Genomic DNA, 16,912 nt, shown 5'->3' with positions numbered 1-16,912 from the left:
CCAATACCTAAAGCCACTCAGTATTGCCAGGGTTAATTCATATTGTAAGTTAGGTAGTAAAGCTCTAATTTATTTATCATACCAGGGCTTCTTTATTGAGTCAGCATGAATAAAGTTCTGCATTTAAAGTAGCATTCCTAAGCTATCTATCTGGACAATTTGGATATACAGATAGTCTTTGCTTAGCGATCTATCTGATTTAGCAACCATTCACAATTATAACAGTGATGAAAAAGTAACTTTACCACCAATCCTCACATCTGCAATCTTCATACTTGTGTAAAGCAAAGGAAAGCTGAAGTAAGATCATAAGCGAACAGTAGTTGCAGTGTTACCTAGCAACCATTTCGCTTAACAACTGAGCTGTAATTGCTCAACAAGAATCTCCTGTAATCACCATCTGACTAATCCCTGTAATACAATGAACAATGACAGATATTGTTCAAAATGGGTAGTCACCAGTTTATCGTGCCACCTCTGCAATATTCCAAGAGATGGGTTTTATGTAACCCCCATAGCTTTAGTAGTGAATCAATTGGTGGTATTCAAAGTGTTATGTTCTTGCCTAGGTGTAAGAAGACATCCAGATGTTATACTGATACTGTCATCAGAATGGGAATCATTACTAGGCAGCAACTTTGGGCTAAAGTGACTTCATTTGCTATCTCTGGACTTGGCTGGATTTGCAAGCTGGAGGTCTTGGTCAGGATGTACTCTTGGTATAGCAATTTTCTTTTTTTTTTAATAAATGAATCTTTATTTACATTTCGTGTTAAAAACACACCATACACCAACAAAGACAAAAAAAAACATTTAGAATATACAAAAAACGAAGAAATCAAAAAATTGAAAACCATTTCAAAATTTTCACATTATATCTACTTCTAAACTAACAATTATATTCCACTCATTAAGTCTCTTATAACCATTCAACTCCAAAGCTTATTCATTAACAAAGACTATATCACTTCATTTTTGACCAACCTCCAAGCCACCCTCATTTCTTTAATCTTTTATCCATCCAAATATACCATTTATTCCATGATAGAAATGCTGGTGTCTCTTCTTTACCCTTCAACTTCTTGGTCAATGTGTCTGCTTCTGCACAATCAAGTATTCTCCTAGTTATAACTTCATCCGGCGGGGTATAATTTGCCTTCCAAAATTGGGCATACCCCATCCTTGCTGCCGTTAAGATATGAGCCAAGCAGATACGTCTCTGGTATAGCAATTTTCTTTCATCCTCTTTCCTGATCAAGACCCTAAGGTAAAACAGAATGAAGCAGATCATCATTATCTGAAACTGAACAAGATGGAACCAATTTGGGCTGTTTCAGGCTGGAAGGACGTTTGGCTTCCTGAACTATGGATTGTTTTCTTTTTTGATTGCAGGACTCAGAGCGTTTATAATGATTTTCTTTAGGGTTGCTCTTAGATGACAAGTCCAAAGATATCAGGTCAATTAAAGGTTTGGCTGCTGTTTGTGTTAACAGCTGTGTTTATTTAAATTCATCAAATTATTGTTCACTGATAAGGCCTCAACAGAGTTAATCCTGTTTCTAGAGTTTCCTTAGTGCCAGGGTTTTTTTTTCTTGTAAAATCTCAGTATGGTTATTTGAACATTGTCTTGTCAAGTATGCTAAAAGTACTTGGATGCTTATGGTTTTGGCTTTTTTTTTTAAAAAAAATATCATGGCTGCCTATAGCATGAGGCAGGGCAGTCTGCCTGAGACATTAAACCCAAGAGTGCAGTTCTTTTTCCATCTTGGAAAACAGCCAGTGGTATATTTGAAAAGTGAAAAGAACGGATATCGTTTGGAACAGCATGCAGGGGACAGTGGAATTCCTAAAAGGCAACAGAATTGGTTTATGTCCTCTCATGTTAGGGAGCCATTTGAAAGCACTTAGATCAATAATATGACATGGGCATCAAAGAAGTAAGCTAAGTGATAGAAGGTTAGCTCTTCTGATAGAACAACATCCAGTACTATTTCTGTTAACTGTAATTGTTAAAGCACCTTGATATGTTTGGAGTATATGGTTCTACTTTTTGATGGAAAGTGAGACTGTAAACTCTGCCTGTATTTGGTTGTCATTTCTAACCTTCATTTGTTCTCCAGAGCAATTCTATTTCATATGGTTATCCATAAACAGATCGAAGTTAGTGCTAACATTTTGAATTACTGCTAGCTTATCTGCATAATTTTGCACAAAAGTTTCAAAGGCTGTTTTTAAAGAGTCCACATTTGTATTTATAGAGGTAAACACAGTCTCTAAAAATTGAAATTACAATTTGTAGTTAGTAGACATTGTCTAGCAGCAAAGCCTGTTTTGAATTCCTTTGCTAAATTGCTTGGCTTGCTTTCCCCACTTCAGAGTTACATTCATGGCAGTCAGAAAGTTTGATTCCTCATGCAAAGTATAGAAGAGTTCTAATAGATGTTGTTTTTCAATTTCTGTTTCCAAATCCCAATTCACTATAGCTTTGGGAGGAAGGGATGGAATGGAGAAGATTTATTTTTTATTATTTTTATTTACAGTTTTCTTATCATGTAGTCATCCATTTTTGGCTACTTGGTTGATTTAGGTAGAGTCTACGAGCCTTGTCTTGATGTGTTTCTTTTTCTTCCTCAATGCCTTGGTGTCATTGTACCATATCAGAAGCCTTTACAATGCTTTAGGGACTTGGTACTCATATTTAGAATATCCCCTGCAGATAATTATTAAATAAAAGTAGATAACAAAATGGGTTGCTAAGCTATTTATAAAAATGGATAAAACAAATAAAATATAAGGAGCTCAAGCAGGAAAGCTGCTGCTTTGTTGCCATTAATTCTACTGTAAGCACATTTACTAGTATATATGTTCTATAATGAGACTTATTCATGTCTAACATTATATTTTAAGGCAGTGGCCCCCAACCTTTTGGGCACCAGTGATTGGTCCCATGGAGAGAGGTTTTTCCGTGGGCTGGAGTGGGCAATGTTTCGCATGCTGTCTGCCCCATGGAGTGGGCTTCGCTTATTTGCATGGCCCAATTTCTGGCATGCTGCAGCCTAGTGCTGGTCCATGGACCAGGGGTTGGGGACCCCTATTTTAAGGAATATAGGCTATCATGTTTGTAACTATAGCACTTGAATAATTTCACTCCACGTACTGCTCAGGTTACCTTTGATTAAGAATGGCAAAATGTGATAGCTTCCAGGTTTCCATCATCATTCTTTTATAAATTTTAGTATGATTATGTGCCTTTTGCTAGGTGTAATCTCGCACCAAACTGTAGTTGAACAAATCACAGTGATTACCTTTACACAAGGCCAAATCCAAACAAAATTATAGTATGTGTGGATCGAACCATCTTAGTGGCAGTTTTAAGGGTATCAGACTTTGTCTGTCCCTATCCCAAGAAACTTAATCTAAATGGCCGTCATGTTGGAAGGCAGCAGAAAGTGGGAAAGAAATGCAAATACAAAGACAGGAATGCTGAATGATCCAGTGAAACTCAGCTTCATTTCATGATAACAGAGAATTGTATTCTGAGTTCAAAAGAATAGCTTTCAGTCAGACTAGCTGACATTTGTACTAAAACTTGGTTGACTTTTGAATTGTCTTGGATGATGGCAATTTGCTTGTAACATTATCTGCTCTGCTTTATTTATTAGATAAATAAGAATGTATCACATTTCCTGAAGAATAAGTGCTGCTGCAATTTTATCTTCTCTGACTTTGTCAGTTCATTGTCTAAAGTTCTTTTTCATCCTAGCCTAATGACATAAAGGAGGGTATTGTGTTCACTTGCAGGTCCCCAAACATTCAGAGAACAGAATGCATGAATGAGTGTCAGTTTACGATGCTGGGTTATCACATCAGCAAAATAGAATAGTTTTTGTTAATTATATAAATGTATCCAAATATACATGTGCATATGTATTCTTGGGATGCATTTCAGTGCTCAGTACACATGGTTAATTTGTTCTTAGATCCTACCTTGCTACACTTTGCATTCTGGAAAAGTAGATAGGTTTCTGATAGGAATGGGTGTGCAATATAGAGTACTGTAAATGATATATTTACAGTAACTATTCTCTTTCCTGTACCGTTTTCACGACTTTCATTTTAGAATCCTTGTTACATTTTTAGTATGAGTTGTACAATGACAAAAATATATACACATAACCACATAACATTTGAATATTCTGGGCATTTTTAAACTTTTCAACTTGTATTTCCTATTTTGTGCCAACTGTTGTTCCTTGATTTGGAAAGTAAACACTATGAGCAAAGGCATCAATTTTCGTTAGGTCATTCTAAAAATAATAATAAAAAAGGTTATCATTAGCACTATTGTTTTTAAAGAAGTTGGTTTTTTTTAAAAAAAGAAACTTTATAATTTTATAATGCACTTTAGTCTTCTATTTTTTTTAAATAAAAAATCCACATCTTTTATTTTGGTATGGTATTTCTAAAACACCAGTTATCAAGTTTATATATTTGTTAATATTTTTGGCCTTGTGGCAAGTTTTAGAATTAAGCTATGTTAAATTAAAATAACTGTATAATATTGTTATACACACACACACACACACACACACACATTGTTGTAAGATGTAAGTTAGATAAATTTTTAATTTTGTCTTCGCTACATTCTGTTCTAATGGGAAGATGGCAGACAAGTACTTACAGTTAATTCATAATCTCAAAATAAACCTGTGATTCATCTGTGATAGGAATATGATAGAATATCATAATGTGTTCATACATTTTGCATCCCCAAAATATTATTGCCTGAGAAATTTATATTCATGATTCCAAATGGTGCTCCAAGCGTTTTTTGGAACACTGTTTAATTTAATTTCATGAAGATATTGCTTATAGAAGGGCATTTTTGTAATATATAAGGGAAATAAAATTTGGAAATAGAATTCAATGTCTCTAGTGAAGGATTTCTCCCATGATGTTAAAATGCTAAGATTTAATTCTTTATTTTTTTCTTCACAGAAGAGATCTGTAAATACTAGCAATATTGATTTGCCTAAAAGCCAGACGAGTGGAGTTTCTTCAGTCAGTAAGGTAATTTACCTGTCTGTCAATCTTCCCAAAAGCAAAATATCTCCCTATTGTTGTAAATGCTTATGATGCTGCTACTCTAACATTTTGTTGCTTTTGTAAAGAGGTAGAGAGCGTCTAAGACAGGGGTAGGCAACCTCGGCTCTTTTATGACTCATGGACTTCAACTCCCAGAATTCCTGAGTCAGCTGACTCAGGAATTCTGGGAGTTGAAGTCCATGAGTCATAAAAGAGCCGAGGTTGCCTACCCCTGGTCTAAGATCATGAAAATTAAGAAAAATATTTAATGTATTGAAATTTCTAAATTAAACTACGGTAGTTAGAAGGATTAATATGCACAGATTCTAAATGCAAGGCTTTAGTATTGATTTTTGGTGATAATTTAGGATTTGTAAACGAGGCTTTGTGCTGGTCATATTTTCTGCCCCAGTGTATTGCTTCATCTCAGATACATCTCAGATACATATCTCCAAATATTTCTTTTGTTGCAATCGTCCTGTCTTTTTCCACATGGTTCTTTTATTCTGGAGTGCTTCTTAAAATTTAAATGATTTTGGTCTAATTTCAGTTTATTCTAAGATTTAATGTTCTGCTTTTTAAAATCAATTATAGCATATTAAATACTGTACCTAAGGAGATGTAATTCAGATAGTATAATGTAATATTATGTATTTACCTATTTTATATCTATTGCTATAGAGCAGAGTTCCCCAACCTTTCCAGCTTTGTGGACTGGCTACAGGGGGGAAATGGTTCTGTGCGAGTGGTGGGCAAGTGTGTACGAGCATGTGCAGCTCCATTTGTGGGAATGGTGAGCACGCATGCCCGCCACTCGTGCAAATGGAGCACATGTCCCTGCGCTTGCCTGCTGCCTGTGCATGAGGCGATGCGCTCATGTGCACGCTCCCCACTGCTTCCATGGCCCAGTTCCGAAGGGCTCAAGGCCCAGGGGTGGGCTGCAGACTGGGCAACCTGCTTTATAGAAAGCATGAAGGATGAGTGCTTGGATATAGCCTCTTCGATCTTTTCTGCCTCTACAGTAACAAAAAGCAGAACTCTGGCGTTTTATATGGCATGCTTTCACTTTCGATAGAAAGGCAGGAAATAAATTCAGTGAATACATAATACTTATATTTACTTTAAGCAGAGATGTTTGGAATCTTTTGTGTTCTGAGACTTGGACGTAATCCCTTCCTGAATTGCATGTTACCAAACCATGATTTGTCATAGTGAAAATGAACCAAAGCTGAGCTCTGAGCTTGCTCTTGTAGAGAGATCTTAGCCTCCCAATTGCCATTATTCACAGTTAAATATGCTATTGAAGCCCTAAATAGTGTTGAATACTGGTTATGTTTAAAGAAGGGTTGGACATTCTAGTTTTGAAGCTGGTTCAGTTTTGTAGAGAATTGGCAGCAGGTTATTGTTTGTTATTATACTTTACTGCTAAGAAGGTAAAAATTTGCTTGTGAGAAGTTCTGGCTCAGATGCCAAAATAATTTGGCTGGCTCTGATAGTGCTGTGAAGCTTGAAGATCTGCAGAAAGGAGATTAACATTTGCTGCTTGGCTTCAGTATTTTGAGACAGCCTATAAACAAATCATAATTCATATTAACCATAGATCCTGTATGGATAATATGTCAAGCTATAGCTGTTGTAAAGAAAGGAAAAATTCTTATTTCTTTTTGTAACTCAGCCACTAGCTGGGTGGATATATTTAACCCTTCTTGCTGAATAACTATACAGTGGCTGGACCCACATAGTATACTGAACCAAAACAACCACAAAAAAGCCACATTATTTATTTATTTATTTATTTATTATCAAATTTATATAGTTCCCCATTTCCCGAGAACACGATTCTTTGTGTTGTGGCTTAATGCAATGTGTGAAGGTAATTTAAACTCATTTTTTATAATCTGAACAATAATTTAGCTCAAAAATCATCAGTGGTTGAAGTTAGCATTGTCCAATCCTACAAATTTGTTGGGCCAGAAGGACTGTTATAAAAAACCCATATTATTCACAACTTACTGCTTAGGCATGAGCTTAAATGGACTCCAGAAGATGGAGGACTCCAGAAGGCCTGGAGGAATGATGTCCATGGGGTCACGATGGGTCGGACATCTAACAACAACAACTAACAAGAACAACTGCTTAACATGCATTTAGTTTTATTGTATTTCTAAAGTGAAATGATCTTGTGTGCTCTGGATTAGCATAAATGTCTGATCAAATTCAAAATATCCAGATGTTTTTGTTTAAATATCTATAATATTTGTTTTAAAAGGCACTTAATAATGGTGTATTCTATATACACTATTAAGAACATCTCACTTTAAATAAGAAGTGAGGAAGAATCATAACGACAAAATGGCAAGATTTTTGAGTTTATTGCTTTTTCTGATGAATAAGAATTGCTGAGAACTGTTTTGTGCCTTTATAAATGCTATGGGGTAGAGGGGAGAGCAGAATTTAGATGTGTATAGGACAGAGTTGGAAATAATTTATTAATACTCCCACTTTGAACACTTCTGGTAATTCTGCTATGTTTGAAAATTACAATGGCTTCTATAAATCCTACAAGCTAAGCCAGGGGGTAGGCAACCTTGGCTCTTTGATGACTCGTGGACTTCAACTCCCAGAATTCCTGAGCCAGCTGGCTCAGGAATTCTGGGAGTTGAAGTCCACGAGTCATCAAAGAGCCAAGGTTGCCTACCCCTGAGCTAAGCAATAGTAATATCTAGAGATAACTGCAGTCTTTTGCACTAAAATTACTGATGGGAGTAAGCATATTTGACTTAGGCAGTGCTTTCTATTTGACTGCGCTAATAGTTGGGTCTATTTTTGTCCTCAGTGGCTGCTGTCAATCACACAGCTTTTTAGCATATTCATAGAGGGGTGGAGCAGAACGGCTGTAGGCAGAGGGAGTTTGGAAACTCTTCGTTTGGCTTCGTTGTACTATTCTGAAATGCCACAGACTATGTTGAAACTGTAGTCATAGGCAGACCTGATAAGCACTGTAACAAAAACCAAATTGTGCTAAGGATCTGAGCAGGCTACATCAGAAATTTGGAGCAGAATTGTTGAGCTGTACAGCGTGAGTACTCTTTTTCCGGAATGTCTGTGTGATTGTCAATTTTCTGGGCTAGTTCTACGCACTTCCTCCTTCCTTCTCCGAGTCTGCATTTTTCTATATTATAGAAACATGATCTTACAATTTGTAGGTTTGAGACTCACTTAGTAAATGAGTGCTTTCCCAGGATTTGTAACAAACTGGGTTTCTTATTTTACTCACAGAGTAAACCTTTTCAAGAGTTGCTTGACAGTTGTTTCCTGAGCCCACCCAGGAAGGATATTATGAAAACAGTGACATGAAAGTTCTTTAAAGCAGAACAAAAGCTCTACAGATCTAAATATTATTACTAATAAATTTATAAGACCGGCAGAATTGACTTAAAAATTCATTTCTGGTTCTCAATATTTAGGCTGCATTTTTCAGGGTGTGGCCATCTGAGTGGCAGGATATGTTTGTTGAGACATGCCTAACTATTGTCCTTATAATAACCCATAGGTAGCATTTATTGCAATGCTATTTGCTGTTGTTTCTTAACAAAACAAGTTGTTGCTAAGCAACCTATAATATTCTCTGTCCCCCTTAATTTAATAAATGTTTGTCATTTCATATTTTAGGAAATGATTTTGTTTGATTATGAGGTTTGGAGTTTAGTTTACCTGCATTGGGATTTAGTCCTGAGAATACTTATGAAAAAGTCCATCTATTAAATATAGTGGCAATAGTACTACTTAGATATAACTTTAGAAATTTGAGCCCCTGGTTGCCAAGTAAACGGTATTTATTGAAATAAGATATTTTATATTTTTGTTCTTCACACCATGCATTTATGCTAAACAAGAAAATGCTTTAAATAGTGTTTAAGGAGGAGTTGTTTTGTTTATGAATTGCAGGCAATTTTGTAGAATTATTCCAAAGAAAATTATGTAGAAATGAATGTGAATGAAGTTGAAAGCAAACTTTCATTAGAGGAAGATTTGTGTCTTTTTTCAGATTAAGGATTAAAATTATTTTCTTCTAAAATGTTATATTTAACCAGTACAGCAAGCATGGGAAACCTATAGCCCTTGAAATGTTCATGAACCAGTTCTGTACAACTCTAGATATTGTTGCCAATGGTGAGATCAAGCTCCATTAAGAGAATACTAACTTTAATAAAGGCCCAGTTTGAATGCCAGAGTAATGTCCTGAACAACTTAATGATGCAAAACTTGGGTTTTCAGTGGGACCCCACTTCCAACATCATGTGGCTCTGGAGCTCAGGGTTGTATACTCATTGGATGGTTTTTATTTATTTATTATTTATTAATTCAGTTTATATACCGCCCTACTCCCGAGGGACTCAGGGTGGTTTACAAGGCAAAATTTAAAAACAATACAATATTGGTGGAGCAGTGGGCTAATGCCTCCTTAAGTAACACCAGCTGCCTGCAATTAGTGCAGGTTCGCATCCCACCAGGCTCAAGGTTGACTCAGCCTTCCATCCTTCTGAGGTAGGTAAAATGAGGAGCCAGATTGTTGGGGGCAATTAAGCTGACTTTGTAATAATGTTGCTTGGGGGGGGCGAAAGCCCTAATCAGCAGGCATATACATAGAATGAAGGCTACTGCTAAGCTTGTAAGCCGCCCTGAGTCTTCGGAGAGGGGCGGGATATAAATGGAAATATATATATATATATATATATATATATATATATATATATATATATATATATATATATATATATATATATATATATATATATATATGTTTCAAATGTTAACTATTTAGATTACCTTGCTAGGCCCCAAATATGGGGCAAATCTTTATTTCCTGTTTTCAGCCTATCTTGAAGGCTATCAAACAGGCAGTAGTCACACCGGACAATTCATATATTTGTGTAAATTACTAACAAAGAATTAAAATTTAATTCTTTGTTAGTAATTTACACACACACACACACACACACACACACACACATATATATATATATATATATATATATATATATATATATATATATATATATATATGTTTTCGTAGATTCTCGCGGGTGTCTGTATGTGTAGGTCTAGAGTCTCGGGTTTCTTCCCGCGTTCCTTTCATCTTCAGAAAGTTGTGGCGACACCCCCACCCAATCAGAAAGCAGCCACGCCTCCACCCAGTCGGAACACAGCCCCACCGGCAGTTGGAAGGAAAGGAACAGACAGACCACACATTGCTCCTGAAAGCAGCAGGAGGAATACTCTGGCCTGATGATGACGGATGGGATTTCGTCGAAACGTCGCCACAACTTTCTGAAGATGAAAGGAACGCGGGAAGAAACCCGAGACTCTAGACCTACATATATATATATATATATATATATATATATATATATATATATATATATATATATATAAAATTAAAATAAAATAAAATTAAGTCTAGCCCCAAAAAATTAAAATCACAATTTAAAAACATTAAAACCCCTCAGTCCAGACCAGATAGCTCAAAGAGCCAGGTTTTTAGGTCCTGGCGAAATGAACGAAGGTCGGGGGCAGTCCGGAGTTCCGTTGGCAGTTGATTCCACAGGGCAGGCACGCCCACAGAGAACGCCCTCCCCCTGTGGATCGCCCATCAGCAATCCTTGACCGGCGGTACCCTGAGGAGGCCCTACCTGTGGGAGCGCACAGGAGGATGGGAAATTGACGCTGGGAGCTGGTGCTCCCTCAGATAATCTGGGCCCATGCCATTTAGGGCTTTATAGGTCATCACCAGCACCTTGAATCTCACCCGGAGGGCAACTGGAATCCAATGCAGCTCGCGGAGAAGAGGTGTTACATGGGAGTATCGGGAGACCCCCATTACAACTCGCGCGGCTGCATTCTGCACCAGCTGAAGCCTCCGAGTGGTCCTCAGGGGCAGCCCCATGTAGACAGCATTGCAGTAGTCTAGCCGGGAGGTCACGAGCGCATGGGTGACTGTGCATAGGGCATCTTGGTCCAGATAGGGCCGTAACTGGCGCACCAGGCGAACCTGGGCAAAAGCCCCCCTGGCCATGGCTCCTATATGATCTTCCAAACTGAGCCGTGAATCCAGGAGGACGCCGAAGTTGCGGGCCCTATCAGCGGGGGGTAACACCTCACCCCCCATAGTTAATGATGGAAAAGATTGGTTAGTCTGAGATGCCGGTATGCACAGCCACTCAGTCTTGGCAGAATTGAGACGAAGCCTGTTTCTTCCCATCCAAACCCGAACCGCCTCCAGGCAACGGGACATCACATCGAGGGCATCACTGGGTTGGTTTGGGGTGGAAAGAAAAAGCTGGGTATCATCAGCGTACTGATGATACCCCACCCCGAAACCACAAATGAGTTCATGCAGCGGCTTCATATAGATGTTGAACAAGAGGGGAGAGAGGACCGGCCCCTGAGGAACTCCTCAAACGAGAGGCCTCAGGGCGGACCTCTGCCCTCCCATCAACACCAACTGCAAGCAGCCCAGGAGGTAGGAGGAGAACTACTGTAAAACAGTGCCCCTACTCCCAACCCCCTGAGACGCCGCAGTAGGATACCATGGTCGATGGTATCAAAAGCCGCTGAGAGGTCTAATAGGACTAGGACAGAGGAACAACCCCTGTCCTGAGCCCGGCAGAGATCATTCACCAGCGCAACCAATGCCATCTCCGTGCTGTACCCGGGCCTGAAATCCGATTGTTACGGGTCCAGATAATCAGTTTCCTCCAGGAACAGAGGGAGCTGAAGTGCCACCACGCTCTCAACCACCTTCGCAAGAAAGCGAAGGTTGGAGACCGGACGATAGTTGTTCAAAATAGCCAGGTCCAGGGCAGGCTTCTTGAGGAGGAGCCTCACCACTGCCTCCTTCAAGGCGGCAGGGATCTGCGCCGGGTCAGGGGTCGCAAGGGTACAATACGGTCGAGCGCCTCGGTGGCAGCCCTTTCCCAGGCATCCAGCAAGGCGTCGGCCGGGCTGTGAGCCTTTTAGTTTCATTATATACAATTTGGGAATATTTTTACGACTGTGCAAAATTCCTTCCCTGGCTGTATGTGTCACTGGTAAGATGAGTTGTACAGTTTTGTTCTAGGTTAGTTTAAACAAAAGGTTTATTTAATTAGAATTATTTTCTCATATCCTATGGCAATTGATAGTTTGATAATATTTCTTCTCTAATTATTTTAATCATGAACTAATAAAAAAAATTGGGTCCAGTTACATTGAAGTTATATTTCTATGTAAATGCAACAATGAAAACCGTTTGAACGCAACACAATTATGTTGCAAATTTGAGGCACTATGAAATTGTTCTACTGATTCATTGGGATCAGACTATCACTCTCTGTGTAGTTGGACTGGGTCTCGTAATTATTTTGAAGTTGTAGCTCTGATCTGAATTTACTCTAGGTGACACAGTTTTTACTGCTCTGCCTTTTTCTTTGCAGACTTTGTCTTGAGGGTTACGAAGCCCAAGTATGGTGTGGGAAAAGGTGCTGTACATTCAACCTTTGTATTAGCTTTTAAAAAATCTCATATCTACGAGTTTCAGAATTACCAGTAAGGTTGGATTATTATCCCAGTGTGTCTGGATACATGTGGAGGATAGTGTATATTCTTAAAATATGGAATAAGACATCAGTAAGAGGTCTTCAACTGTATGTAATAGAAAAATAAGATATTTAGTTGATATGTATGACATGAGCTGGAGAAAGCTAGGAAATTCCTGTGATTTCAAATTTCCTTGTACTGAACATATTCCATGAAAGGAAGATTAATTGATAAATTTTAAAAATGCAGAATATTATATTTCTCTTTCTTTTGGCACTGCTGGTTGATGTGGAATAGTAAATAGAGCTTGCAACTCTGTGACACGGCAGGAAAGAGCAACATTTTTTTAAAAAAAATATAGAAGTTTACCTGCCCATGACAAAATGAGTAGTAGGATATAATTTATATTTACTCCTCACCATAAATTACAGTGACTATATCATATAAGGAGTTGCCAAATCTCATGTGGTAGTAACTTTAATACTTACCCGCTCTACTTTTCACAGAAATAAATGAAAAGTATTCTTGCTGCTATCAGTGGTAGTTCCGAGGTATTCCTAGTAATTTTCTTTATGGAAACCACAAACTCTTTGCTTTCCCCACGTTCCACCCTTAAAATATCCTTTGCATGTGACAGTAGGCCACAAATTCTATTTAGGATTGTCCTTTTCCATGCTAAAATTTAAAATGTAGAAGGAATTTTTTCCTTTTTTATTTATTAACTTGAATCTAAGAAAAAGTATATTTCTCAAGTTAATTCTTAAGATTGACGTTTCCTGAAGCAAAGAAAGGATGTTTCAGTTTGAGCAAAAATGGAAAAGTGAAATTTCAACCCAGAATTCTCAATGTAGGAGGGGCAATTTTAGGAATGGTACCAGTTCATGAGGAAAAGATTGGTTTGGAACATGACGTCTTACATGTAGGAGGGTGCATTCTTTTGAGCACAGTTACAGTCATTTCCTTTGTCATTAAGGTTTCTTTGGGACAGATCCTTAAAAAGCTTAGTCAACCGCTTTGGGGATTCATTTTCCTTATTTATCTCAGAAGGGATATGTATAGAGTTATGTAAAATGTTCCAAGGTCACAACTTTTGTATCTTAGGACACCTATTCAAATATTTTAATTTCAGGACAAAACACCCCACGTTTTTTTAAAAATTTTATTCTGAATATAGAACAAAACTATTAGAATACTTGTTAAGATGTTCAGTATTAGCCAGTTGGAACATAACTTACCTGACGTGTTTTAATGGAACAATCTAAGGAAGGCTGTTGAACCGGACTCCATTTAAAACTTCTCTTTCTTTCACACATCCTGATAGTGATATACGCAGAAGCTAAAGAGGTCTGGGGAGAAGCATTTTTATTTGTTTATTTTGGGGCTTTTTCCTTTTCTTTTTACAATGCAAGGAGACTACCTGACCTGTCTCCTATTTTCCCCCACAACATAAATCCTATGATATGGGTTGAACTGAGAGAATGGCTGTTCCAAGTCATGCAGCTGACTTTCATTGCTGTAAGGACAAAGTCTCCTAGCCTCCTGATTTCTAGTAAATCCAGCAGCTTGCCTGTGAGCGGATAGACGTTTAGCCTTTCTGACTGTCCTCACTATCTGTGTGTCATTAGCTAATGCAAAAATGAGCAGATTGTATTAGTATGCAGTTTTTAACCTTTGGACACTCCTGCATTTCATAAAGTGCTGGTTCCTACAGTATACACGAAATGCCTCTGTTTTTTCAATGCAGTCAGGAAGGTGTTTTTCCCCCTCTTATATCTGGGTGTGCCTTCCTCAAAACATGCCAGAGTCTCTCCAAATTCTATTTAGCTATGAATCATTCAGCTATTGTTGATTACCAGGCAGTAGTTTCATATTTGCTTCTTAGTTTCAGTATGTGGTCCTCAAGGGTCAGTGCTGTGCTTTCTTCTGCTTATTTAATTTATGGCATAACAAAAACAAGAACAACAACATAGTCAAAGTGGACAGCATTAAGTTTGCTGCAAGATGATTTGTTTCACTTTGGAATTTTATGTAGCTGGGGTTCAGTCACATTATTTTTCTGTTATTTTGGTATTCAATAAAGCTGGAATATCAAGATCTGCTAACTTGCATAGTGAGATTCCCATGCCTATCACTTCAGAAACAGCGATTTGCAGAACATGCACAATCCCCAAACATATTAATAATGTAAAATATTTCAGTAATCCTTTTTACAATCTTGCTATCATAAAATCAATGTTTTGATGGATTTATTTGAAAAACTTGTATCTTACGTGAAGAATTGTATATTTAGTAAGAAGCAAAAAAAAAAGAGTTCTTCTCCCAGATTTTCAGTCTTGAAATGTTTTTGCAAACGGGTTCTCTTTCAACATTATTTCATGTGACTAGTGTTTAACAATACGTTTAAAAATTAGGCTGGATTATTTCCTGTATATAATGGTTATAATGCCACCTTGCATTCATGAAAATGATAGCCAGCTTTTTAGACTACTCATTCATACTCATGTCTTCATCACAAACAGAGTAAACATTGGGAGAAGCATAATGTCTGTCATTAAAAGCCCTCCAACTCTCAGGAAAAAAAAACTTTGTTCTTTTAAAATCAGTGTTTAAATTTGTATAGTTTTTATTATATAAAAATACCTTCAATAAAAATTAATTAGAAATAAAATCAGAGGCAGAACTGTGGCAACAAGAAAAAGAGGATGCTTATGTCCTCTCCTAACTTGCCTTGATAAACAACTGGAAATATCAGAAACCAAGACAGATCCAGAAAAAAAGAAGTACTGTAGGTATCTTTACTTCAGAATTCAGAAATAGAGGACATTTTGCTCCAGATTTTTATTTCTATAATGTAGATAAGTATGTTTGGTAGAAAGGACATTCAATTTTAATTTGTTTGGTTTGTCTGTACTTAAATCCAATGTTCTTTGTATTTCTGTACAAACTGTACAAAGTAACCATATATACTTACGTATTTATCAGGTTGTTCAAGATGATACTTTCTTCTAAATGTTTGAGATTACATTTTTTTTCTGATAAATCCTTTAAAATCTGTAAAACTTAAAGAGTTTAGGGGATTTATGACAATGTGCTTTCTGTGAATTCAATGTGCCAGCTGCTCTGTATTGTAGCTTTGGCAGCTGTAGTAGCTCATGCAGGAATGCATGATTATAATTTTAAAATTAGAAAGTAATTTCTTCTGAAATTCTCTTAAAATTTGATTTTTTATCATGTGTCCAGTTGCAAGGTGATCACAGCATGAATGGCCACAGCTGCCATCTGTGCTCACGTAGGAGCTGAGAATTCCAGGAAGACTCCCCACGACTCGGGAATGGGGGAATGCCACTGCATTTAGAGCCAAGGATGGAAAGTCCCCAGAACGAGGAGATCCAAAAATCCATAGCCACTCAATCCTACTATGTGAACATGTGCTCCTCCCCCTGCAGACCCCAACAGCATTGCTTGATTAGCCAGGTGTCGAGATTTATTTATATAATTTGTATGGCTGCCCTCTCAACAATTGACTTTGAATGATGAACAATATTAAAGTAAAAAAAAACTGCAGTAGTACAATTATTTAAATATACAGCAGCTGCAAAAATATATCCATAATCACTAATACAAATGAAAAATGGGTCCTTGCATACATTTGTAGCAACTGGCCCAGGGAAAGAGCCAGGCCTTTAGAACTTTATAAAAGAACAGCAAAGTATATACTGTATAACTGAAGAACATTCATGGACTAAGGATACTTGATTCTAAAACTGATGAATGACCTGTACCAATAGCCAGATGTAGGTATTAAACCATGGGTGAGAGTATTGGGTTCTCTGACACACACACCCCAAAGCAGGGGTTTCAGAGTCAACCTCTCCTCCCACCATTCTTACTGGAACCAGCCAACAGAAAGGAGGAGAAGCCCTACAATGCTGTAGTATCCACTGTTACTCCCTGTAATCAGTCCAGAAGAATCCATGGCTGAATCATCAGAATCAAGGATGGTCAGGGTGTCTGCATTACCCATAACTTAGGTTTCCCACAAATCATCAATAGGCACCACCGAGGGTGTCTTAATTCTATATTCTGGCCTGAATTCTGATTGAAAATTATCCAGATAATCCATTTCCTCTAGAGTCATCTTTAATATGTAATATGTGGCTCAGTGGGTTAGGACGCTGAGCTTGTCAATCAGAAGGTGGGCAGTTTGGCGGGTCGAATCCCGAGTGCCCCATAACAGAGTGAGCACCTG

The 16,912-nt window shown here is 37.7% G+C and overlaps 1 protein-coding gene across 7 annotated transcripts in view; it reads left to right on the top strand.

Moving 5' to 3' along the window:
- The window catches only part of CAST (calpastatin), a 77,384-nt gene that overhangs the window by 18,006 nt on the left and 42,466 nt on the right, over positions 1-16,912 (top strand). For 3 of the 7 annotated variants that reach the window (XR_014491443.1, XM_083354555.1, XM_083354556.1), the window contains exon 3: positions 4,999-5,070. Coding sequence is in view for 4 of the 7 variants with exons in the window: in XM_083354555.1 (XP_083210681.1) it covers positions 4,999-5,070 (72 nt within the window). In the remaining 3 variants the exon portion in view is untranslated. Of the gene's footprint in view, positions 1-4,998; positions 5,071-7,998; positions 8,165-12,575; positions 12,606-16,912 lie in introns of those variants that run through there. The other 4 variants (XM_083354559.1, XM_083354557.1, XM_083354558.1 and 1 more) reach the window with 3 other exon arrangements.

Source organism: Vipera ursinii, assembly GCF_947247035.1.
Source record: "Vipera ursinii genome assembly, chromosome: 2".
In the NCBI taxonomy this organism is placed as follows: domain Eukaryota; kingdom Metazoa; phylum Chordata; class Lepidosauria; order Squamata; family Viperidae; genus Vipera; species Vipera ursinii.
The sequence above is the reverse complement of the archived record's forward strand: the minus strand, read 5'-3'. Positions and strand labels throughout refer to the sequence as shown.